This window comes from Antedon bifida, chromosome 6 (assembly GCF_963402885.1).
Source record: "Antedon bifida chromosome 6, ecAntBifi1.1, whole genome shotgun sequence".
Classification (NCBI taxonomy): Eukaryota; Metazoa; Echinodermata; class Crinoidea; order Comatulida; family Antedonidae; genus Antedon; species Antedon bifida.
This window is the reverse complement of record NC_136231.1, coordinates 24,473,561-24,499,686: the sequence shown is the minus strand read 5'-3', so window position 1 is coordinate 24,499,686 and position 26,126 is coordinate 24,473,561. Positions and strand designations below refer to the sequence as shown.

The 26,126-nt window shown below is 38.8% G+C and overlaps 1 protein-coding gene across 1 annotated transcript in view; it reads left to right on the top strand.

Annotated features, from left to right (window-relative positions):
* The first annotated feature begins 6,686 nt into the window (after positions 1–6,686).
* LOC144844199 (uncharacterized) overlaps positions 6,687–26,126 on the top strand; it is a 52,018-nt gene continuing 32,578 nt past the window's right edge. Inside the window, exons 1-2 of the mRNA XM_078700963.1 lie at positions 6,687–7,091; positions 23,082–24,798. Of these exons, the coding sequence (XP_078557089.1) occupies positions 23,089–24,798 (1,710 nt within the window). The 5' untranslated portion in view covers positions 6,687–7,091; positions 23,082–23,088. The remainder of the gene's footprint in view (positions 7,092–23,081; positions 24,799–26,126) is intronic.

The window sequence follows — 26,126 nt, the reverse complement described above, 5'->3', positions numbered from 1 at the left end:
CAATGTTTGGGTCACGAAAATTGTTTCCGGTAAAATTAATGTTATCCCTCAATGTACAGATGTACGTACATTAGGTGATATCCATTGTATTTGAATTGTCGCCCTCTATGATGTACGCTTTTTTTTATAATCAAGGCTATTACGTTTACGTTGCCTGTACTGTATTCTATAGATTAGTTTTTAGTTTAGTGTTTATTGTAAGGTATAACAATAACATCACAATAAATAAATAAATAAGTATTTATTAGATCGTAGAGGTAAAACTCATGATGTTAAATGATATAACAATATCAGAGACGTAATAAATTAGATTACGATCAAAGCCTCTTGAAACAGAGTATAGTTAGAATAATCTTGTGACCTGCTTTTGAACGTAACGATGTGACCATATGAAATGCAAAATGCGACTTATCATCTGTTCAAAACAATTGTTATATGTGTCGCATAGTTGGTAAAGCACTGGAAACGTACGTCGTTGCGGATTGGTGATTATCCAGCGAGTTATCTCTTGCGTGGGCCCTTTGGGGACAAACGTGCAAATCAATCCGGGAAATGACAGCCTTATCGTCAGCGATGAGCGAACTATTTTTAGAGAAGATACATCTCTGTTGCGTCGGCATACCTTTATCACTTCTGAACGATCACTTGTCGGAACATTTTCAATGAAATTGACGATGAACTGGAAAAGTATGACAACAATTTTGCAGACGTTACTCTCACCTCTACTAGACTCACTTGGACGCGACTGAGCCGAGCGCAGTTCATTATTATTATGTCCTATGTACAAATTTCCCTGTACGTCTGCATGGTGTATTAAAATTACACACCATCATGAGAAAAATGACCAGGTGCACAAAACAGAAATATAACCTAATAGTAAGCCTATAGGCTACAAATTGTGTTTTCGCGTAATATTGACGTAATATTGATATCGAGACAGATTGTCGAAAAAGCACAGCGCATAGCTCATCGACGATTATGGGAGGCCGACGGCAATACCAGATTTTAATATGGTGTCCCTTGCTATCTACTATCATAGGGCGGACAACCTTTTTTTTTTCAAAGAAAACATTTGTTGAAACAGATGCTCGATACGATTATGAGATGATGTTTCATTAATTTGTTTGTGAAATATATTGCCGAGTATAAATTATAAAAATAATAATTAATAAAGGAAACGTAAGATCATGTGACTAATGTATCATAGTCGAATGGCCGAGTGGTTTAGGCATGGACGCATTAACCATACCGTAGCCATAAAGCCCGATTCAAGCCTTTCTCGGATCATAGCAGCTCTAGTTTTTTTGTCTTATGTGGGTTTATCCCCCATTTTATTTCCATTATGTAACTTTTCATATAAATATAGTCATTTATACATAGTTTTTCTAAAATTATGTTTTTGTTATCATATGTTTATGCCTACATACACTATTTTGTTGTAATTCTCTATCCAGTATCATTATTTACCATAATTGTTATGATTTGTATACCGTACATATCTTCTTTTAATATACCGTAGCAGCTCTAGTTGTGGAACAGTCTTCGGTGATGAGCACCTGGAAGTACCACCAGAGTGCACAGAAGAAGGGGTTACCCGTATTAGTCCTATTATACGTCGCGTCCCGTCAGCCCATGGCGTTCATGACGACACTGTCGCGGACTGCCGTAATTTCCTCAAATTGAGGATGAATATTATGAAACAAACAGACATGTTAAATATTTCCGTATGTAAAATTCAACCCATCATCGTGTTCTAGTTTCACGACGGTGTCTTTAAACGATTTAATGGCCGAACTTCAGTCGTGGTCGACGAGATAAGGAAATTTGAGATAAACGAAATCAATGAATGAAGTAGCGTTACTATACCACAGGGAAATATCTTTATTATAATATATCTAATATTTATCCACATTATATATTACCGTATTATTGATAATGATATACCGTAAGCATTGAATAAGCAAAAGATAATAGGCCTCGTCCAACAATTTCTAGCGAATGTGTTATTACCAAATTGATAACGTTTAGTGTGAAAGGTCTGGTAATTATTATTTCATATGGAAAAAACTTATATAATTCATAAAAGTTCCCTATCCTATAGGCCTAATCAATTATTTTTTAATTATTAAGTAAATCAAAAAGTTCATTCTTTCCGAAATTAGAGGATCATGGGATATCTCTATTAAGGGGACACTTTCCCGAACGAGGGGTTTTAAAACAACGACCGACCCTATTCAGGGGAAACCTCGGACAATGTGTTGGATCCCGAATGTTCTCCCTTTTTGTTTAGACATTCTCAAGGCCTCGAGTCTAGGGTGCAGATTGTAGCTAAAATTGCCCGGAGTTCGTGCTGAAATGTTGTAACACAATATTGTAGACCTATATAAAATGGCGCTGAATCTGGCATGCACGGTGCATTACTTCTAAACAACGTGATTTACCGCCAGTTTATCAATCGGTTTCTTTGCTGACGTTAGTACGATCTTGACGAAAATCTTAATCATAAATACGCTCCGGTGCTAAGTACGTGCTTTATCAGGAAGGCTCGATGCAATGTTCGCAACGGGATAACTCAGGTGCCTGGCCTAGCACGCACTAGTCGCTCTGTTGATGAAACTAATTTCTAAAGTTTCTGGTTAGAAAGCACGCAACTATAAAACAGTAAGGCATTCGTGTCCTCTGAATAACCTTGGCAATAGCGATTGACAGCCGGTAGTCCGTCTCATCTGTGAACTTGTGACCATCGCTCAAAGTCGATTATACAACGTAAGATACTGGACACGATAGGAATTTCAAGATGACTGTTTGTTTAATTCAACCATTTGTTTGAATATATCATCTAAACGAATTAATCGTGAAAATCCTAGATTTCTACCCATAGGCGATACAATACACATTAAGCGTACGTCCGTAATTCCAACATTATTTGCGTTAGAGATTTTGTTATTTGCATCTGACAAAAGGAATAATTTATAATTATTTTTCAGAGATCAATGCGGGAATTAAAAGCCGCGCGACTATCTTGATTTCCATAAATGCTCATCAGCAATACGCAAAAACAGATGCTGAGCGATTCCGTAAAACAAGTTTACAATCATTCCAGCTTACCTGGAACTCTGCCTGGCGCGTCCCTCGTGGATACTTTGTACTTAGATTTGATTTATATACCCACGTTTCATATTACACCCAAAAGGCTTGACGCTGATTTGTTGACAGTGCGAGTTTTACTAAACCCACGTAAACATTGCAAACGCTCTTGGGTGCGTTCAGATTATACATTTGATCGTAAAAAATTGATCTACAAAATTGATTTTGGCGTTGCGTAGGTCTAGTGTAATAATATAAGCTGCTGCAATGTTGTTCTAGGCTTTCTGTTGATCTATTTTCACAGACTATGCAATGGTAATTATATGGTTCAACCTATCCTCTAACACACATCGCTGGTGTTAAGCTTGGTTCCCACTAGCGACGCAACGTAACGCAACCCCCCAACGTAAGAAAATGCCCTTTCAATAAAGCGTGGTTCCCACTAGCGACGCAACGCAAGGACGTAACGCAACGCAAGTGAATTGACCAATCACAAGCGATGGCTTATTCGCTTGTGATTGCTAACTGTCTATAACTTCGCTTGTCATTGGTTAAAACGCTTGCGTTGCGTTTACGTCCTTGCGTTACGTTCTAGTGGGAACCAAGCTTTATTGTGTTTGCCTCCGCCTGCGTGAAATCAAACCTGCAGCACTGTTGCGTCGTCGGTTCCCACTTGTGAACGCAATACACCTGCACTTTGCGTCAATACGTCGCTGCGTTGCGTTCTAGTGGGAACCACGCTTTAATAATCGGGTGTACGGGTTACCAAACCTAAGAAATATACCAATACGCGAATTTGATAATGTCATAACTGTATCCACGCATTTATTATTTACATAAAGACATTTTGTTGCTCAGTTACAAAAAGGTTAGACTAGAAATTTATCTCTGTCCGGGAATGTGAACTGATCGCCTGTCTTTGGAAACGTACCAGTAAATATGCCTACTGGAGTATTTATGTTTTATACAATTTGTTTTTCTCTCGTAAAATCTTTCATTGCATCTTTACGAAACGCACGGATATTGAAGACGCGGGGCTTAATAAAGCTTGGTTCCCACTAGAACGTGACGCAGGGACGTAAACGCAACGCAAGCGTGTTAAAGCGTGGTTCCCACTTGTGGCGCAACGTAACGCAACGCAGCGACGTTTTGATGCAAAGTGTTGTATTGCGTAATCACAAGTGGGAACCGACGACACAACAGTGCTGCAAACAACGCAGATTTGATTTCACGCAGGCGGAGGAAAACACAATTATGGGAAGGAAGGTTGCGTTACGTTGCGTCGCTAGCGGGAACCACGTTTAACCAATGACAATTCGAATAATTCATCGTTTGTGATTGGTCAATTCACTTACGTTGCGTTACGTCCTTGTGTTGCGTCTCTAGTTGGAACCAAGCATTACGCAACAAGTGACTACGGTGGTACTGTGGCCACATTACGAATTCCCTTCCTCTTCCGTAATCTCTGTGGGGAAACAAAACTTTGAAATGCGCGATGTTTTCCAATGGCTGAATGTATCATTTTATACACCTCCATGGTTGAGCATATATTTTTTTCGCTGGAATTATGAATAGCCGTAATGCACAGTACAACGCTTTCGATTCGCGCGAATAAATTCGCTGCCTCTAGTGTGGTAACCTTCCCGAAAAGGATAGACTTTCATGAGCCAACAATTTATATTGTTGTTCTACCTTCTCTTTCTCAGCGTTGTATGCATTGCTCGTGCGCAAATTCCGAGGGAACAATTCGGTCATGTGATTTCATAATAATACGCGAATTGCTGAAATTAAATTAAAATGTTTGTACGTTGAACCATGGAGGTATAAAATAATAAGTTTATACCTCCATGGATGAACGGACGGCATTACAGAAACATACGTCGTAATCCATCGAGCCAGATGACGTGACGTTAATTCCCACGTAATGTTATTCACGTCACGAAGAAGTGTATTGTTCAATGCATGCGACAGGTTAGATTTGAAAATTTTTTTTTGAAAAAGAATGAATATTATTATTGTATAGTCGCAAACTAGGTACGAGGGGTGAGAAAATGAGAATAAATGTCCATTGTATAACAGACCAATGACAAGCGACAGTTTGAATAATCCATCGCGTGTGATTGGTCAACAATCTTGCGGCGCTTATACGTCCTTGCGTTGCATTTATAGAGTGGAAACCAAACATAAGGTGTGACCTGAATTTAATGAAAATAGAACAGACTAAAAAGGAAGGAGATGGATTATAAAACTGACTAATATCGGTCTGAGGTCGAATTAAGTCGGATGTGTTTTCTCAATATATATTGCGCTCAAAGCGTCAGGTTAGAAGCTACCTGGTGACGTCATCTGAGTACTCCACCAATTTCAACCATCAGGCTTATATTTTATTTTACAAATCAGTCTTCCTTATTAGGCCCAGATATACCGGTAGTTAGTGTACTGTATGGTATCCACACCGGTACTGTAAACAACGGTCGGTAATTAGACTTATTCAACATTTTTGCAAGCAGTTTGATGATCTCATTAGCGACAAGTCGTCGATTCGCCTGACGACTCAAACTCATCTTAACTCCACTCAAAGTTTGTTTTTTTTGCAGAGCAAATTATAAATTGACATTGCTCACGGTACAGTATGAAAAATGTCAAGGGTCATCCGATACATCAAGCGAATCAAATTGATCGGTCAGGACCAAGGTTGTTGAAAATAATTAACTGCAACGAACGATCCGACCGAGTAGTTGCCCTTGTATTTGTCGCATTGTCTGAACATTACGTAATTCATTAGTTAGCCCATTCATTCATCTTCTTCAACTCACCTATATATAGCCTAGGTAAGAGCATGGAACTATAATATATATAATATATCTTATATTATAGTTCCTAGTAGGAGGAATGATGATTGTGACGTCGCATAATACTTAAATCATCCACATTGTTGGCAGTGTGGGGCTAATCAAAATATCAAACGGAGGTTTTATTAAAAGAATCAAAACGTTTTGTAGACGTTCACGTGTCTCTGCAAGGTCATTATTTTGTGAGACTGGTAATTGGTTAAAATATCTAATATTGTAGGTAATTTATTCATCTCCTTCACCTCCGTATAAACCCTACAAAATTACACCAATATTCCCATGTGTATCAGAAGGCATTCATTCGGCATTATTGCAAATCGACCTTAAGGTTCTTTATGAAATTCTGACTGGAAATAAAAATTAAATGTGACGATACGCTGTATTCCGTGGGTTTATTGTCAATTGATTAATCCATTACCGCAAAATATCACTGTACTGTATTAAATTCATAATATTGTTTTTCTCGCACTGGTTTCTAGTTACACATCGTTCTTGTATCGTCGAACGTACGAAACTCAAAATGAGTCGGAATGTTGGATTTAGTTCCGCCTGATTGCACACGAGTACCTAATCAGTTGTGATGAAACCACTTTATTCGGCTGTCCAATCGCATTTGCCGACAAAAGAAGGTTGTCGAGTTTATCGGCAGTTCGTTGGCCTCAAACGCAGGATTGACCTGTGTTGAAGGTCGATTGTGTACGTCGTTGCGTTGTTGGTGGAGCGTGCAGACAGAGCCAGCCAGGCTAACCTACCCGCCTATTCAAAACATTGCTGTACAGCTTCATAGGCGCGTGTTTGTGCTAGATTTTCGTTGCTATTTCCCGGTCGTTTATGTGAAATCTGTTAATTACACTACAGCAGATTCTTGTGACAGTATACGTATACTTCATTATCAACTTGCCAATGATTACTAGCCTAGGCTAGCTGTTGTTTGAACGATCGTGTACAGTTATTTGCCTGCTTTTGGATCTAAGCACGTGCATATTCTGGAACATCGATCAGCATCGACAGCGACGACTAGGGCTAGGCTAGTCGTTACTGGAAATAAGGAACTGAATTTATCAAGTTATGCCGGTTTTGAAACTCCGGACGGAAATAAGCTTCGTAAATTTGTGGATGTTGACACGGTGAATGGTGAGATAATTCAATATAGTAAGTAAGTCAAACAGTGACATTTTGGAAGTGACAATTGTTTATATGTTTATGATGTGTGTGGTTTAGGCCTAGACTGTGCCTACTGCATGCATGTTGTATAGTAGGCTATGAGACATCAGTACATTAGTTGTTGATCGAGGAACTTCCTTTATTGTTTTTGTTTAAAAGTCGGTGTACCCATGATGATAAAGTAAAGTTAATTCTACTTTTGATGACTAATCTTGTATTTGTAATCAAATGAAAAATAAAATACTGCAGAAATGTCAGCCAGAAATAGGCCTAATTACCTTAGCATATATAGTATTACTAATACTGCTATATATTACTATCCTACATTTAAATATTAAATAATACATACACTGCATTACCTAATCATATTATACAAGGGTGTTGTGTACAAACAGCCGAGTTGATTTAGGTGTTAAATCACATCAATGAAACTAACTAACTAACTAACTACATTTATTTCTCTCAAACAAATCCGATAAAAGTATTTCGATAAAAATGAATGAACTGAAAAAAAAACTGGTCTGTCACCACTCACTACCTAGTAAAACCTATCTCGCGGGCAAGCCAGAACAACAAATAGTATATATCAAGCGACAAAAAGAATCAATAAAATAAATACAAAATTACTACTGTAATACTATTTGATCATGTTCTGAAGTATTTGAACTCTATTTGTTGTGTTATATAATCAATGTGAAAGTACGTCATGGGCTCAAATATTAAATACTGTAGTGGTAGCGCATAATGATAACTCTAGGCCTATGTTTACTCTATGATGATAAATATATATTTCTGGACAAAAATAAAAAATACTGGTTTTCGGTGTTAATGAACAGAGCACCACGCAATATCTAATATATCATATAGAATAGCGAAGTGTTCTAATAATCACTATAGGAATTCAACTAGATGCGTGGCGTTTGTACTGGACGCATTCAGTCATGTCTGATCGGTTGCCGCACTTATAATAACGCCCCAGGCATTTATACAGGCGGTATGATTCCATTGAGAGTCAAACAGCGACCTGAATTCAATCGTATTATACGAGGTTTTCTAAATATACAGTAACTACCTATTCTACTGGTAAACGGATATTAGCAGAAAATAGTGGGATTATTATCTTGTTTTTTTTTTTGAATAGTCATAAATCTGTATATGGAACGCATATTATCAGCAGTTTTCACAATAAACAACGGCAAATGCGTACCAGCAATACAGGAATCAATACAAAACAAGGGCATTTTATTTTGCCTATCGAATTACATGTAGAATCTAGTGTAAAATAAATATACAATCGCGCGAACTTTTTCGCGGTTTATTTATTCGGTTTGTGCGAGAAAAAAAATCGTTCTCTAAGTGTAAAATAGGCTGTGGAAAGGCCACGATGGTTCGATGACACTGTCGTACGGGTATATAAGTTCCCAACCCAAAACAATGCGTATTTCGTCAAGTTATGACGATTATTATTATAAGACCTCGTGTGAAAGCATTGTATGTATAGTTCCCTGTAACGGTACAATATGTGAGGACCTAGTAAGGATGTGTTACTGATTTGATTTCGAGGTACATACCCAAAGACCTATACGGTAAATCAAGCTTATATTTTTATATAAAATATTCTTTATTTCCATTCCTTGGTAATTATTATACTACACAAGGTAGTTAGCATAACAAAGTACAGACTGTACGCGACGTTACACAAAAGCAGGGGTCATGTTTAGGTCATATAGGAAGTTGTCTATTTCAATCGCGCAACTGAGTGTTATAATGGACTCACTATTTATATCTATCCGCCGTTTACACAAGGTCATGATATGACCATTGTTTATCAAAGATCAACCCTCGTGTGTCCCGTACAACGCCCTCCACTCATGCACGCACGAAACGTTAATAACCCTTTAGAATAATAGGCTTCCAACACATTAATAAATAATGCTAAGGTCTGCTTTTCTTATGTTTACGTCGAATTTTGAAATCGAAAGGAATCCTGAGCTTATTTAAATTTAAGACACGTTCTTTAACACGCAAATCTGTCTGAATGTCGAATACTAACCCCTTAGCTTGACGCAAAATGATATTCACGAGTTTAAGCAACTGAGAAAATTGCATACTAAAAAGTTAAGCGCATTATGTCCATGCAATATGGGTTACAAATACGAAACGTGAGCTTGCTTAGAGCCAGCGGAAACACACAGTGGCACACGTACCAACAATCAAACGTCGGAATTAACATTTCTTTACGAACGCTACAGCGCATAATTATGTTTTTGAGAATTAAAAAAACAGCAGTGAATCAAGCACGACGTGTTTAACTGATGAGTCTGGTCACGTGTTATTGAAATCTCTGTCAGAGCACGAACTCTATAGGAGCCGAATAGATTAACCGTACAGACCATCAGGTCCTTGATTATTATATCGATATTAAAATGGCGGCATGATATTTCAAAGATACTGCACACAATATTGTTTACAACGTATTATATTGAGTGTAGTTGATAACGCTTTCCGCCGTAGTTTAATTCATGCGTACTTATGACTACATGCGCGCTCGTCATTTTACGTAATTAGCCTATAGGCCTATAGAAAAATATCGATAGCCAGTAGGCCTAATTCTCACTGTCCCGATATAGTGAAATAAAGAAGGGTTCACTACGTATGGTGCGTCGTGTGTACAGACAAATCTCGTCACCACATATTACGAGATAATTATTGATAGGCCTATAAGAAAAAAAATAGAATTAGGGCATGGTGCGTCGTGTGTACATACAAATCTCGTCACCACATATGCGAGATGATTACATATATACAGTTATAAGAAAAAAGAAAACGCGATGACGTGGTGATAATTTGTTTTCGCGAATTTTGGCCTCCATTTGAAAATCGGTGTTCGTACGATAGTCACCATCTTAGATCATTGACGTTGTATATTCTTCGTAGTTTGCAGCTCCTCATACGTAAGCAATAGAACCGATTAAGAGAAAGTTCAACAAAATAAACCGATGCAATTAATTTCACGTTATCTGTCTCATACCACGTCGCACTGCAATTGTACACCGATGATTTATGTTGAAGCTTTTCAGATCTAGGCTATGCGGTCATCATGCTTTTGTGTAAACTTTATCGAGATTCATTTCGTAATATTTTAGAGAATCGGTTTTCCAGAAATTATTTATCCCTGGGCCTGACCTGTACCGCCCGCCACTTTCTGTATCGACTGTTTTATTAATCTATGTTAATATATGTTAATTTTCTTTACAGGTAATAATACCGATATTCGACCATGGAAATTTTAGTATATTTCTCCATGATTCGACCTACTTAATTCACAATCTACCACATTATTAAACGATTATTGTTAAATCGAAGAATTTCTGTAGTGTTTTACTTTGATGAAACCGTGTGTAGTTGTTATTTGTGCCCGGTCGTCGTGATTTTAAGATTGTTGTATCTTATGTTTAATTCATGCATCTATGTCACTGTATTGTATTTCTGAAATCCGAGTGTACATTGTTAATATTCACTACACGACGAGCAACGTACTTTCACACGATCCAATAATTATGGTGTGATTGTTAATGATAAGGATACATACAACATAGTTTACCGTACTTTCACTACCATTATTTTCCCTCCATGCACTATATTATAGCAACGTTATCAATTTCTTTTGTGTTTATGAAAGTATTTCAGGGTGCAGAATGACCTAGTAGAGGCGCCGGAAACCGTAGCCATATTAACGCCACGGGTTTGCGACTGACTCGGTTTAGAGTTCACGTCTTCTCAAATTGGGCCTGTACATAGTTTAAGAATAAAGTATATTCTTGGAAACGCGCACGTGTACTAGTCAGATGAAAGAACGCCCGTTATTACTGGGGATAGGATATAGCGTGACTATTAGGGATGTAGCACGTTAGCTGTACGTGCAGCATCTATTTCACCGGAGTAATACGAAATCGTTCGATCGGACTTGAACATAGTGAAGCCGAACGGATGAATTAATTCCGAACTCGCCTAGCACGTCGTGAATGAGACTATGGTTACGAAAAGACAGATACTAAGAAGGAAATGTACACTAGTTTAAACTAAAGCGTGGTTCCCACTAGCGACGTAACGTAACCTACGTAACGTAAGAAAATTTCCTTCCAATAATTGTGTTTTCCCCTCTGCGTAAAATCAAACCTACGGTGTTTGCAGCACTGTGCGTCGTCGGTTCCCACTTCTGATTACGCAATACATCACTTTGCGTCGATACGTCACTTTGCATTATGTTCTAGTGGGAACCACGCTTAAGTGTGGGACATGCTGCAAGTAGGCAAACTTATTTGGATAATGGTTTCTGCGTTCTGTGTGAACGGTTTTGAAAGAATAAGAATTGGACAAGTCAAGCCGAAATGGAATTTAATTAATAATACTGTGAAGCCCACGGATTTTTCTGATTTGCATGTCTTGTGATATGATAAAGAATTTACCGATAATACGTATGTAGCATTATGAATATAACTACAGTAATTAGATAAAACTCAACTTGGTTATTTATAATTGTTCTGAGAGAGTTATATTTCAGTGTTATCGACATTATGAGCAGACTGTCTTCCAATTCTACACAAATGTTCAAGTCTATCAAAGTGCGTTGCTCGTGTACACGTTGATTATAAAAATGCATTAACGCCGTGTGCTCTTTTCAATGTTTGTGGTGGCAATTGCCTTTCACTGTATTGAATTCCACAGCAGGAAGCAGAAGAAAATGAGGACGCGCACTATTCAGGACGTGCAATCGTGAAAGTAGGCCTAGGTTATACGGCTCTGCCTGCAGTACCGCCGGCACGTCTGAAGCGTACACGACATTAACAGTAATACTGTATAACGTATTTTCTAATCAGATAGATCTAATACCTATACAGTAAATCGAACAATGCTGTTGATGTATCGCTATGAAACATGGTCGATGTCACTGCTAAGTTCACACGTGTACGCTACGCCACCTTTACACCGTACGTGTGACCAGTTTAAAAATTCAGAAGTTGCGGATGCCCTATTTAAAATGAGTAATGCCACATTCATAGTGATGATCCACTCCAGGAAGTTCATGGGATTTAACGCGCAATTGTCTGGACTATGTTAGTTTCCACATCATTATAAGCGTTATAAATCGTTACCAGCCGGCTAAAGTACCGGTGCTGGTTCGATATGTTGACTTTCCTGTGTGATAGTCGTTTCGTACTAATGTGCCTCGAAGAAAGTATTGGCAACGCTCCAATGAAAACTGCATTTTTAATAATCTGAGTTGGATCGTACCCAGCAGACCGGAGACATTAGCAATATTCCCATGGTAATGATGATACGTTGACTGGTTGTAGTGGAGACTTCCTCGGCGTACTTCCATATTATCTTGTGGTCTTTACACTTCATCTGCACTCTATTTTGTAAATAAATATTGCATTGCTGCACATCTGGCTTGGTGGTTCGATTATGGGTCAGGGAAAAGTAGGCCTAAATTAATATACATCACTGCTGCGACTATATCCAGTCGCATTATAAAAGTGAGTGAGTGGATAGAAGACTATCCGTGAGCAAAATGATTGATAGATAACGATTCAGTTGGTCAAATGATTTTTACATAAAAAAGGAACGAAAGAAAAAAATCGTTAGGCCTACCATCACTTCGGCTAGGGAGGGGAGACGTCATATTACAAATAGCCGTCCACAGCAAAGACGTAGGTCAATTACAGTCTCCAGAACATTGACTCTCACGATACATCGAGAATAATCGGAGTGCAGCTGAATTGAAGGTAGAGTGGGGAACACTTTTCTCCGACGAGTACCGAGTGGGTTTTCCTTCGAACTTGACAAGAAGGAAATTGTTGCACATAATCGGCAGACAAGTCTCTTGGAGAATTAGTGTGGGTCACGCACTTGGCATGATTAGAGTGGGGATTGTTAGCACACCACCGGCAGACGAATCTCCCTCTCCTTTTTAGAATTAGTTTTGGCAATGCTACGCGCTTGACATGGCAAGAGAATGGTCAGCACACCACCGGCAGACGATTCTCTCGGCGGACAGTTACTATGAGAGAGAATGGTTGGTACACCACCGGCAGGCGATTTTCTTGGAGACTTACGTGCATGTTAGTTGCAGACATGGCATGAAAAGAGCCGATTGGTCAGCAAACCAGAAGACGGTCTTCCCCAGAGAGTTACCGATTCGCACATCACACATGACATGAAAAGAATTGGTCAGCACAAAGGAAGACGATCTTCCCCGGAGAGTTACCGTGGGTCATCATTCGCACATCACACATGGCATGAAAAGAGGTGATTGGTCAGCAAACCGGAAGATGATCTTCCTCGGAGAGTTCCGTGTCATCATTCGCACATCATACATGGCCTGAAAAGAGCCGATCGGTCAGCACACCGGAAAATGATCTTCCTCGGAGAGTTCAGTGGGTCATCATTCGCACATCATACATGGCCTGAAAAGAGGTGATTGGTCAGCAAATCGGAAGACGGTCGTCCACAGAAAGTTACCGTGGGTCATCATTCGCACATCACACATGGCATGAAAAGAACCGATTGGTCAGCACACCGGAAGACGATCTTCTTCGAAGAGTTCCGTCGGCCATCATTCGCACATCACACATGACATTAAATGAATTGGTCAGCACACCGGAAAACGATCTTCCTCGGAGAGTTACCGTGGGTCATCATTCGCACATCACACATGGCATGAAATGAATTGGTCAGCACACCGGAAGACGATCTTCTGAGAGTTCCGTGGGTCATCATTCACACATAAAATGAGGTGATGGTCACCGGAAGACAAGCTTCCTCGGAGAGGTACTGTGTACAAGAAGTGAACGGTCGAAGATCATTCTCTCTTCGGGAGTAACGTACTGTCCAGTAACAAACCATGAAGATAATCATCAGTCTGTTGCGAACTTGGAATACGAGACAAGGTCTCTTAAGTAAGATAAGACGATATGACGCGTGAATTTAGAGGCCTATGGAACCTGCTGTAAACAGATCATGAATTTGACACTGATGCGTAAACCTCAACAACCTTGTCAGTTGCCCACCGAGAGGGCGTGGTTGCTGTCCGAGAGGGCGTAGTTACTGACCGAGAGGGCGTAGTTGCTAACCAGATTTTCAATCTATTAGAATCAACCATGCATACCAAAATACTGTACTGAAATTATGTTCTGTTCCCCCTTTGTTTATAATCCTAAGTTTAGCGTCATTTTTCTACGTCTTTATTATAATCATAAATCATCTTGAAAATACAGAAATCAATGATTTACTGTTGTACGTTCGTGTAGGTCTACAGTATAAAAACTGTAGGTGCCCTTATTTATAAGATATCCGCACCACGAGTGAATCATTAGGAACGTTGCTCATACCATTCCGGTTGAAGGACGGATGATGTATTAATAAGCTGTGTTAATGTTAAATCACAGGCCAAGATAAAGCACATTCAATGTTGCATGTTGTGGTTATCAAAGACACCATTTTGTTAGTGTCATAATATAATCCTATGTTGTAGGATGGTAAGTCAATTTAATTGTTAGATATATACTTACCTCATAAAATAAGCATTTGAATGTATTAACTATTGCGACAGTAATCTGGTTGGCCTAGTAATGTTTTGTCATTGAAAGATTGTTAGATGCGTTGAATTGCAATTTTGAAAATATAGAAAATTATACAAGATGTATAGTTTAACAATTAAAATATGTTTTGTGTACCGCTGTACCTCTATCAGATGATTTCGTGACATTTATAGGTAGAAACAGAGTTTAAAACTACGTATATAAGTTTAAACAGAACAAGGGAACTGCGCTGGATAAAAACAAACAACATTAATCGATGACATGGGAATATAAGAACATTAATCGTTAAATGCACGGCAAAACACACATTACCTGGCAAACTTGCATACACATTTTGTATTATTCATAATTGAAGACTATAATTGACCCAAACTGAGCATGCGTTGACTGTCAATGCATCTCTTTCTACGGAACACATCAGTTCACATTACAGCGTGCCGACTTATGTGACGCTCGTCTCACGGGTCTTTAGCCGGTTCAATAGGCCCCGAGGGTATATATAGTTCGGTTGACATAATAGCGCAACTATTCATGGATGCATCGTCAACAGACTAGCAGCCTGTGCGCTCCCTTTGATCGTTCTATCATATACACGCTGAATTACGATGACTGGTTAATAGTAATTTTGTCACGATACAAACGAAAGTCGAGAGTATTCAGAGATTATGTCGAAATCCGGCTGGTTAAAGCAAACGCATCGATTAATGTACGAATGTAATATAGCTCTCAATTCGAAGGAAATGTATATTGATCAGCATAATCGAACTGTGCGTTCATAATATTTTCAAACAATATTAATGACCATTGTTTATTAAATGTTAAACAGTTGTTCATTAAATGGTAAAGTAGACGGAATTTTGAAAAATTTAGTGTGTGATAAAGGGATCCTACATTTTTATGATGGGGTTTTACGAATTGACGTTGACTTTGAGTAGAAATTGTTCCAATGTTGCAAACAAATAAACGGTAGGCCTATGGGTTTATAGAAGGATACTTACACTTAATAGTTCCTTTTGTCAGCTTACCAATCTATTTTTAGTCGGGTGCAAACGCGACTCTACAGCTCACTATGTCGGTCGGTCGGTAAACACTAACTCAAATTTGATCACGCGACCGCAGCCATGTATGACCTTGTTTAAAGTAACAGTACGGTATCATTTAAACACTTCCACTTGGTTCTATGCCAGGACGTGGAATAGCATCCTGAGATGAGAGTGCGTCCTATTGTTATCAGTCAGTACAGTTTATTTTTGTTACCGTAACTTATTATACGTAATTATGTTATTTTCTATGGACCAGAAATTACGAAATGAATGAATGAATGATATAGTATTTGCATTTCTATTTTGTTAGGTGGCATGATTGATAAGTACATTCAACATTGGTATTAGGCCATCATGTAGGCCCATGTTTTCAAAATATTGTTGTATCCATACGTGACCTGCTGGGCTAGCATCACATTATTATTGGATGTGTGGAATGCTGGATCCAAGATTTTTAAATAGGGCGGGAAGATATTTCTTTTCGTACATAAGTTTGGGATCCTCATGAAACGTCACAAAGAAACATGAATATTCATTATCATCATATCCATAAGGTGTGACGTAAGAATTGAGCTGACTACAATTCGCTAATGCAAACGCTTTCTGTCTGTGTAGTCGAATGGATTAGACTATGTCTTCTTTTTAATTTATAGTGAGAGAGATTATTTAGAGTGTTGGGTTTAGTTATATTTAGGAAATAGTTCGGCTATCTTTCACATAAGGGGTTCCTAACTTATGTACGAAAAATTAAATCGCAGACGGGGGACAGAGGTGGCATAAAAATAGTTTACAATGAAGTCCAGAACAACCAAATCTTATCTATATCTTTTTCATACTCATGTATTTACCGAAATCGGATGGAAATTGGTAAGAAACTTAAATACAGTCGGTACGGTATAGTTTAAGAAAATGTACAATAGAGTTGATTTATAGTTTATGTTAGGGTTAATTTAAGTTTACTAACAAAAACAGCTCGCTTTCGACCGTGAACCTAACTGAACGCCTTGTACTTGGACTTTAATTCTAATATTCTACAAACGGAAAAATTACGATACGTTCTAGAACTAATCAAATACGACTCCCATGAGGCAAACGGCCCCCAGAACAACCACGTATACGTTATTATCTAATTTCAATTTAACTAGGCGTTTCATTACAGACACATTAAATGATATTGGTGTGCGTTATACGACAATTAAAGTATTATAAATACACGGCGTAAGGTTGTTCTTGAACTTTTATGCTACTGTTACATTGCCAGTGTAAGTACATAGTTAGGGTACATGCTAGGTCAAAGGTCGTCGTTACATAAGGATGACGTCCTATGTGTCGACGGACGAACGAAAGATATGGATCTTGACCTTAGGTAATTCTGGTTAAGTTCGTAATGTTCAAGGGAGAAAATGCTAGAAGACATGTTGACGGTTTGAACTAATAGTAATCTGGTGGTACCTTCCGCTATGCGTTAGAAGAATAGAGAAGACCGGTGCGTCTCTAGCTTGGGCAGAGCCAAACAATAGCTGCGTAAAAATCTGCGTCAGTGCCTAAAGCTTGGTTTCCCACTAGGACGCAACGCAGGGACGTAACGCAACGCAAAGTGATTTTACCAATCAAGCGATAGATTATTCGAACAGTCGCGTGTGATTGGTCAACTCTCTTGCGTTGCGTCTACGTCCTTGCGTTGCGTCCTAGTGAAAACAAGCTTTAACACTAACCCATGACCATGTTTTGAATTGTCTTTAGTAGCCTACAACTGGTCAAACGTAGGCCTCGTTGAGTCAGGCTGTAGTTATCTACAACACGGCAGTATTGTATTGTACTGTATTGCTGTATTTCTCTTGTGGTCTGCTGCTGCGTACCCAATTATTTCTGTTCTGTATCTCTGGAGATTGTTCCGTTGGAAGGAAATGTATTTGACAGTCAGAATAATACTCACGTCATACATACATATACCTACAAGTGTGCGTGAACTAGTACAATGATATATTATTTTAACACGTTTATAAGTTATATCCGTTAATGATTGAATGACACTAATTGAATAGACAAATGGTTGTAAGTGGGTGTCAAGAAATCCTAAAAATACATGTAGGCCTACATACAGGTCAGGTTTAATAAAAAAAACAGCCATATATTTTTCTCGAAATAATGATAAGTATTGTTCTGTTGATTTACGCTTACGTAATTTTATTTATGTGTGGGTTAACAACAACTAAGCAAAACAATATTTTAAAAAAAAAACGTCAGTTCATGTTGCTGTAAGTGTAAACTTTAACGAGATAAATACACGGGTGACGGTGTTTTAATGTTACAGACGATACCTTCATTTGACCAATCAGAGCTTTCGAACTGGCGTCTCGGTGGTAAAAAGATTCTTGCCAAAAGTTAGATTAGATTGTCGATATTTCCTGTGAAAGTTCGTTAATAATGTTCAGTTGACACTTTCGGTACTGTAGGCTAGCCATTGATAAATGAACCAATTTCCATTAAAGGTTGGTTCCCACTTGCACGCAATGCAAGGACGTAAGCGCGTCGCAAGTAATTTGACCAATTTGGCCAATAACCTAACTAAATGTAATTGAATCGTGAGTAACTGTGTAAAATGTAGTAGGCTGCTATCAAATGGCGTGGCAAATAATTCAATTACAATGTGTTTTAAAGCATAAAGTTAACTTGTGTTACGTATATCTTTTTTCCATAGAAATTGGTAACTGCAATTTTATATATGTTTGTTTTAGATTAATTTGACCACTAACGCGGCGTATTAATAAAGAGACGTACGTTAAGCGATGGACCGATTAAAAGCAACAGTTCAGATGTTGCGTTGTGGAGCCAACTTGCTTCCCTGCGTCGCGCGTCCTACAGCGTGGTTCCCACTAGGACGTATATCACATAAAGCGTGGTTCCCACTAGCGACGCAACGCAAGGACGTAACGCAACGCAAGTGAATTGACCAATCACAAGCGATGGCTTATTCGCTTGTGATTGCTAACTGTCTATAACGTCGCTTGTCATTGGTTAAAACGCTTGCGTTGCGTTTACGTCCTTGCGTTACGTTCTAGTGGGAACCAAGCTTTAGTGGGAACCGACGACGCAACAGTGCTGCAAACATCGCATGTTTGATTTCACGCAGGTGGAGGCAAACACAATTATTCTGGAATGGCATTTTCTTACGTTGCGTAGGTTGCGTTGCTAGTGGGAACCAAGCTTAATGTGAACCAAGCTATTACTGCTGTTTGCTTGTTTACCGAAGAATGTTTGAACGGAGCACGGCGTACAAGGGGGAGTTAATTGCGCCGAGAGAGTGTGAGTGTCAAAAGATCGAATGTGGTTTCCTACTTAATGTTTTGATGATGGTTGTTTTTACAGCATGTGGGTCGTTTCCACTAGGCTTATAAATATTATTTCGTTTGTGTTTCATGTTTGCGCGTTGATACGGTATGAAACAAAACCACACCTTTTCGAGGTTCATAAGTCCATTACCTTCTTCGTTGGCCTGTATCTTAGCTAATACAGAGAACCCCACCTTTGGGATGGGACACTCCTAACGAGACACATTCCTGTGAAACAAACAAGGAGAAATGTATTTAATTCAGGGGACAAATCATAGAGACACTCTGTTGGGTCTCGAGTCTTAATAGGGGGTACTGTATATCGAGAACTTCAGTAAACACTATGAGCGCCTTTCTGTTGTTGGCTATTTCATGGTATTTAAATTCTATTTATAGTTTGATCGGTTGATTATGGCCTCATGTACAAGACTATATTATACTATAGTCTACAACGTTTTGTGCTTGTCATAGTATAAATTTACAACCACTATTATTACGATCACATTTAACCCATTTAATTTTGAAGGTTGCCTTAATTTCGTCATTGAGAATTGGGGTTGCGGCTGTGTAAATCTAATTCACATTAAAAGAACGAATATTGTCTACGGGTGTTAAACTGTATTTTTCATAATCCAATTTTCCAAAAACACATTCAAGTCATTCCGTACAGGACAGGAAAACACCGCGCAACTCACAGCTTCTCAGACAAGTCGTAAATATTAACGCACAGCGGGTCTGGACTGCTGACTTTACATCGGGTCTAGTTAGCAGGAAGGTCACTGCGCCTAGTACACCTTGAACTAGCGGCTCCCTTGGGCGGCCTCTCCGTGCGGTGCGTAGACATGGCTTCCCTTCAAATCATGCGATAGTGTACTTTCAAACGTGACCTTCCTTGATTATATCCCCTTCTGATCAATCGTGCTCTGATATCAATGCGTGTCAAGAATTCACCACGTATTATTTTCATAATTATAGACCAACGTTTGACGTTAATCTCCCTGGCGAATGCCGCTCAATGTACGCCGGTCCAGCTACGTCATTGGTCATATTAATAATGATTTTATGAATTATACGCATGAGGTTTTGTCATATCAAGTTTGTGATCTTGTCGTGTTCTAGCTAAACTGAAACACGCTCCCTCATGGATTAGTACGCTTTTAATGCGAGTTAAATTTAGCTTATTTTTGTTGCTCTCACTGCATCCGTGGCGCTGCGGGCATTGGAAACTTGATTGTAATTCAGTGTCATTGAAATTCCCGTCAACTCTTTCATTTTATGACCAGAGTGTAATAATGAAACCTGTTTGCGTTTTATGCGTGTCTTGTTTGTATTCACGATTCTGATGACAATTGCTAGACGTACTTGTAGTAAGTTGTTCAATGAGGATTTGCTATTGATGTTATTCATACCGTTCCGTAGTACTGTACCACAGTGTTTTGCTAAACGCAATTTCGAACCCTGGTTAGCGAACGAGAGGGCGTATCTCCATAGTTCGGTTTGGGCGATTCCACTTTTCTCCCTTTTCCTGATCTTGTTTCACAGCGCGCTTCGATGTGTTTTTGTTTTTGTTTTTTTTTTTTTTTATACTTCGACAACTCAGATCAGCATAACCGAAACGGGTCTCTATTATGTCATATAGTGATTGTTGTCGGTCATTGCAGCTAGGCCGGAATAAGTATCACTTACAGTAGGACCCCTGTTATGGGGGACACCTTCGGGACCCAATAAGTGTCCCCTTCTTAAGGCTCTCATCTTAATAGGGGTTGTGTCAGTGTGTTAAAACAAATACTTCCCCTCGTTTCACATGAAAGAGCTGTCGGTATGTCCACACATATTATTTTCACCGACAAACTGACCGTTTTTCAAGTACTGCAACGAGAATCACTCAACTCGCTGTTTTTTATGCTTGATTAGTATGTAAAGTCGATTGCGTATGATCGTTCATCAGCCAGGTTTTTCGATCACTTCTTTACAGCAGACGACTATCATTAATCAGTTGAAATTACCAGACTGAAGCAACGCCAGTGTAATGAATTATAGAACGATCGTTGAACTGGTTCGTTTTGTAATCAAGCGTCTTGAAAAGTATTGTAGTTTCATCGGTAGGCCTAATATTACGATATACTTGCAAGTTCGAAACCAGGGGGTGATTCGTATTTTTATTTATATTAAACATCACCCCCTTCCTCATTTTTCCTGCCCTTTTCAAACTAGATACAAACAGCGAAAGTGCCAATTCTACCTCACCTACCCCAGGCTAACCTACATACAACAGTCTTTTGTATTCTTTTATCTACGTTTGGTGAATAGCCCTTGCTTATGCTCGCACTATGCCATATGCAATCGGTTACGAGCTTGTTTGTTATACACAATGCATACCAAGGATACCCATAAGCGAATTAATTTAATATCCTTCTCAAAAGTGGAAATCATAACACCAAACTTAAGATGTGCCATTTTGGTACCGTAGGTTTGCTGCAACACGCGATATAGGGCCTAGGCTTACCGACCACATAACACTCTTATTTAAAAAGCAGTACCCGGTTCGCTAAATAATGAATGATAATAAAGAATGTCACGTGAGCAACGGAATGTTCGTATTCCCGGCAATAATAATACAATAAGGCCTGCATGAAAAAGTGCGGTACAGTTTCAATTCGACCCCAGTTCAGTATTTCGTTTCAAATTATTTTGAAAAGATGACCCTTCTCTACCCCACTTTTCCGGTATATTATTTTCATGTATTCCTGTTTCACTTCCCGTTCCCGTCAATATCCTATTTATATATTATAATTGATTGTGGATTATTGTTTTCCTGAATAGGCCTATAAATCATGTAGGCCTATGCGACTCTCAAAAACAACGCATGTAATTTGAACAAATCACACGACGTGCGTTGCGTCGTAGTGGGAACCAAGTTAAAGCTGTGTCTACACTATCAAACTAGTTTGACAAAAAAAGTATGATGTGCCCAAATATGGTAGTGATATGCCCAGACATGGTATTGATATGACATCATCATGTCCATGGGCACATCACATTTTTTTGTCACATAGAATTTGATAGTGTAGACAGAGCTTCAGAAGCAAACTTAAAATATTAAACATTTTTATCGTACCTCTGATTTTATAGTTTTAAGCGTTAATTGGTTATTAGAGCAATTTCTCTATATATTATACATAAATAGATGTTACTATGTTGTGTTTATCGCATTGTAGGTTTAAACATAGAGGAAAAAATATTTATTTTTTCCTCTATGGTTTAAATAAATGAGTTATTTTATCGGCATTACATTAAATGGATAATATTATAACTATTCTGTGATTTAGGATGAACTTTGCTCTGAAGGGAAATTATTTTCCTTATATCGCTTTCGTGAAATTAAAACTTGAATGATTTATCAACCTGTTCTTGGCCCTTTCATTGATCACGTGTAAAACTTTATTAGTATCGAAACCCCAGACGAACTTCTTTGCCTTCCTTATTTTACGTTGTCATCAATATCATCGGATTTCTAGTTTAGCTGTTGGGTCATACAAAGGTCAGCAATATATGCGTGGAAGCACGTACTTGTAGTAACGACACGAGTGGAAAACCGCTTAAGCTCCGCAGACTCGAGACATTAAATGTAAGCCATAATGTACGCTAGCTATACGTTGTTCTGTGGTCTGACACGCACATAACCGTCTGCGTTCTCTATATACTCAATCAGTTAACGCCGGAGGGAAATAAATCGTTGAACCGATCCAACAGGAACCGAACTAAATTCTATTGTTGCGTGTAAAGGTTGATAATTCTCAGAGGTGCGTAACTGGAACTCTAGTTAAAAACGAACTCAGTTGTTCAACAGCGGTTGAATAATGCCGGAAATATTTGCACATTGCTGGGTTATTGATCCAATTTAGCTAGCTCGCTACGGTAAATACCTTCACTGGCGGTGTAATGTTATTGTGATTGCTATGAACGGTTGTTAATTCGTTTGTAATTGTTCTTTTGTAGGGTCGACATGACTGAAGCTGATACATACTCCAGGCTATCATCTGGGAAGCTAATGGAGGCTTTAATTCGACGAACTTTGATGGAGGACGATGTACACGAGGATCGAAATAATATACCAAGTAGTGGCGGTGGATCGGCTTTTAAAAGATGGAAACAACGTGCATTGAACGATCAAGCGTCTGGAAACACGACTAGTTTTAATGTGGACACCACACATGGTGACGATAAAGTACCTCGTGTTATGCATTCGTCAAACGTTCAGCGAAAAAAGTTCTGCGATTGTCGAGTTAAATGCGAGTGTAGTATTACTATGCCGGACCAGTTCGATTCAACGAGCACAATATCTATTAAACAAGAGATACTTGAGACTTGTGAAATAGAACGAGACGCGGAAAGTGAAACAGGGCTACGGCAAAACGTGCGGGAAAATCAAGATATTTCGAATTGGCAGGCGACGAGTAGGTTGTCAACGTCGGAAACGCTATTAGAATCGGACGGACAAAGTCACAGAGAATTTAATCACGAACATGCTAGTCATAGTACTAAGAAAACGTCAGGTAGTAGTGGGCTTTTGCTTCGAGCATTGACTGAGCAACCAGAAGAAAGTTCACCAGCGACGGAAACCCAGGAATCTCGAGAAAACAAACAAGTTGAAAATAAAAAAGTTGCAAACACAATCCCAAAGAAACGAGCTCGAAGCCGAGATAAGTCAAAACCAAATGTAAAATACCTTAAAGAACCGCCTCCCGGGTACTATGATGAATGGCTAAAAAACATAGGTTTGTTAAAAGAAGGTAGGCCTAGATATTCGAATGAAAACAGCCCAATTGGTCCTCACAAAAACACAAACGACGTTTATGACCAACAACATAGTGAGGAGTCGGAAAACTCGTGTGACGTAAAGGACGACGGTGGAGGGCGTAAAATGACAATGGAAATGACGATCGCGACAATGATTGAGCGTACGTTGGATGCAAGTATGAATCCTAGACACGGTGCAAACAGATTCCCGCCAAAAATGCCTGCAGACAATAACAGCAGTAATAAACTATATGACTCAAATGTTAAAAACAATCGCGATCATTCGGTCCCTTTTGATATCAATAAACAAGGACCAAAACGTAGATTTTTCGGCGTGGGAAAAATCGGTAAAAAAACGCCTAATGATGAACAGACGAAAGAGTTTGGTGTTCCTCATCAAAGTGGTATTCTTCGCCAAGTTCTTGGAACGAATTCAGAAACAGAACGTCCATCTTCCAATACTCCAATGACTAATGTTTCGAAAAGTTCTGAACATAATGCTTATGAATTTTCCGACGAAGCCTCTCTACAAACAGATTGCGAAATAATTACCAAAATAAAAACAGAACCTGGAACTGTTGCCCGTTCACCGGAAGCTGCGATGAGGGCACAGCTTTTTATTAAAGTGGAAGACGACTTTATACAAGAGAACGATAATGGAGGGGATGAACTAAGAGATAGATCTCCCGGTGGTGAACACAATAAACCGTCTGTTTACTGCCATAGTTCAGGGAGCGAGATCGGCGGCAGAGGCAGTCCATCTGAACAGCCGCAGAAGAAGAAAAAACGCAAACGATGCGGTACTTGCGAGCCGTGCATGACTAAAGAAAACTGCGGAGAATGTTCCAGTTGCAAGAACAGACGAACTGGACATCAGATTTGCAAGATGAGAAAATGCGTCCAACTCAGGCGAAAGGTAGGATTTTTGTCGAGAAAATTGTATTATTATTATTAAACATTACATTTTTAAGTTACCTATACATTAATAAAGGATGGCTGTATAAAGAAGCGTAAATATACTATCATATTGTACTTTATATTTACGGCGAACCAAAATAGATAGAAAGACGTAACGCGTCTTTCCCACGCCTCCTCTCCCAACACGATGTTATTTATGTGTTTGCTGCCCTCTCTCATAATTGGTGGCGCTGTTCGTTTGTGTACATTTATTTTTTTTTTTTCGCTGACGGTCGGACAAAGACCCAGGAAAAGGAGGAGTAGGTAAGTTTAGGCCTTGTTTAAACGGAAATTTGTGCAAGTTCTCTAACCAGTTATGTAATTTAGGTTTTATATTATGTGATGTATAGTATTGGTTAGTCGGGCTGTGCAATTTTCTACGGTTTGTAAGCAGCGGTTGTTTTTCTCTAGGCCTCGCCCAGCCAGCTCGATCAAGATAGCTAGTTTACATTGCGATACCGTTCTCCCTCACCTGAGCGTTGCGATATCTTTCACCTGACTGAGCTTTGGTTTGCGGAGTACGTAGTTAACTTACCTAAATTATTAACTTATGTATAATCAGTCCAGTTTGCATCATTTAAAATACAATAGTACTTCTGGTGTATTTTCAGTTAATATGCCAACTAGACCTATTGCAATTTACCTTCCCTATAATATTAATATTACATTAATATTATTATATACTGTACTGTTAGCAACTGTTTTCTGTATGATTTTAGAATATTAGTTTTCAGGAGCATAATTTTTAACCAACCACTGTTTAAATTCGCTGTCGTTAAGTTCCAGCTGCGGAACGCAACTGCCCAGTGCAGAGTTAGATCCAACATACCATTGCGTTTGCTGTTGTTAAGCTTAGACGATCAGGCTCTGGCCCTCTAAACCTAAAAAAAAAACATCTCTCTAGCTAGGCAATGGTGTGTAAAGACAGACGACGATGAGTTTAGAAAAAAATTTACCGAAATCAAACTTGATCCCTAGTAGCAGCAATACCACACCACTACGCCAACCAACTAGTCGGTGAGAATGAATCAGTGTTAAACTTTGTACATGAGTTTATGAAAATGTGCATGCATGAGCGATTTTATATTGACCAATCAATTGCGTTCCGCTGACGGAATTCTAACCGTGGCATTTTAAATTTGTACTGTAATAATAATAAGTACAAAATAATGGTTTGTAAAAAATTAATTATCAATTATTTTCTGTTGTCTTAGGCCAGTTAAAAAAAAACAATTAAATTAAGCTATATTTATGTGCCATGTTCCAGTTCTCGTAGTTCATAATCAG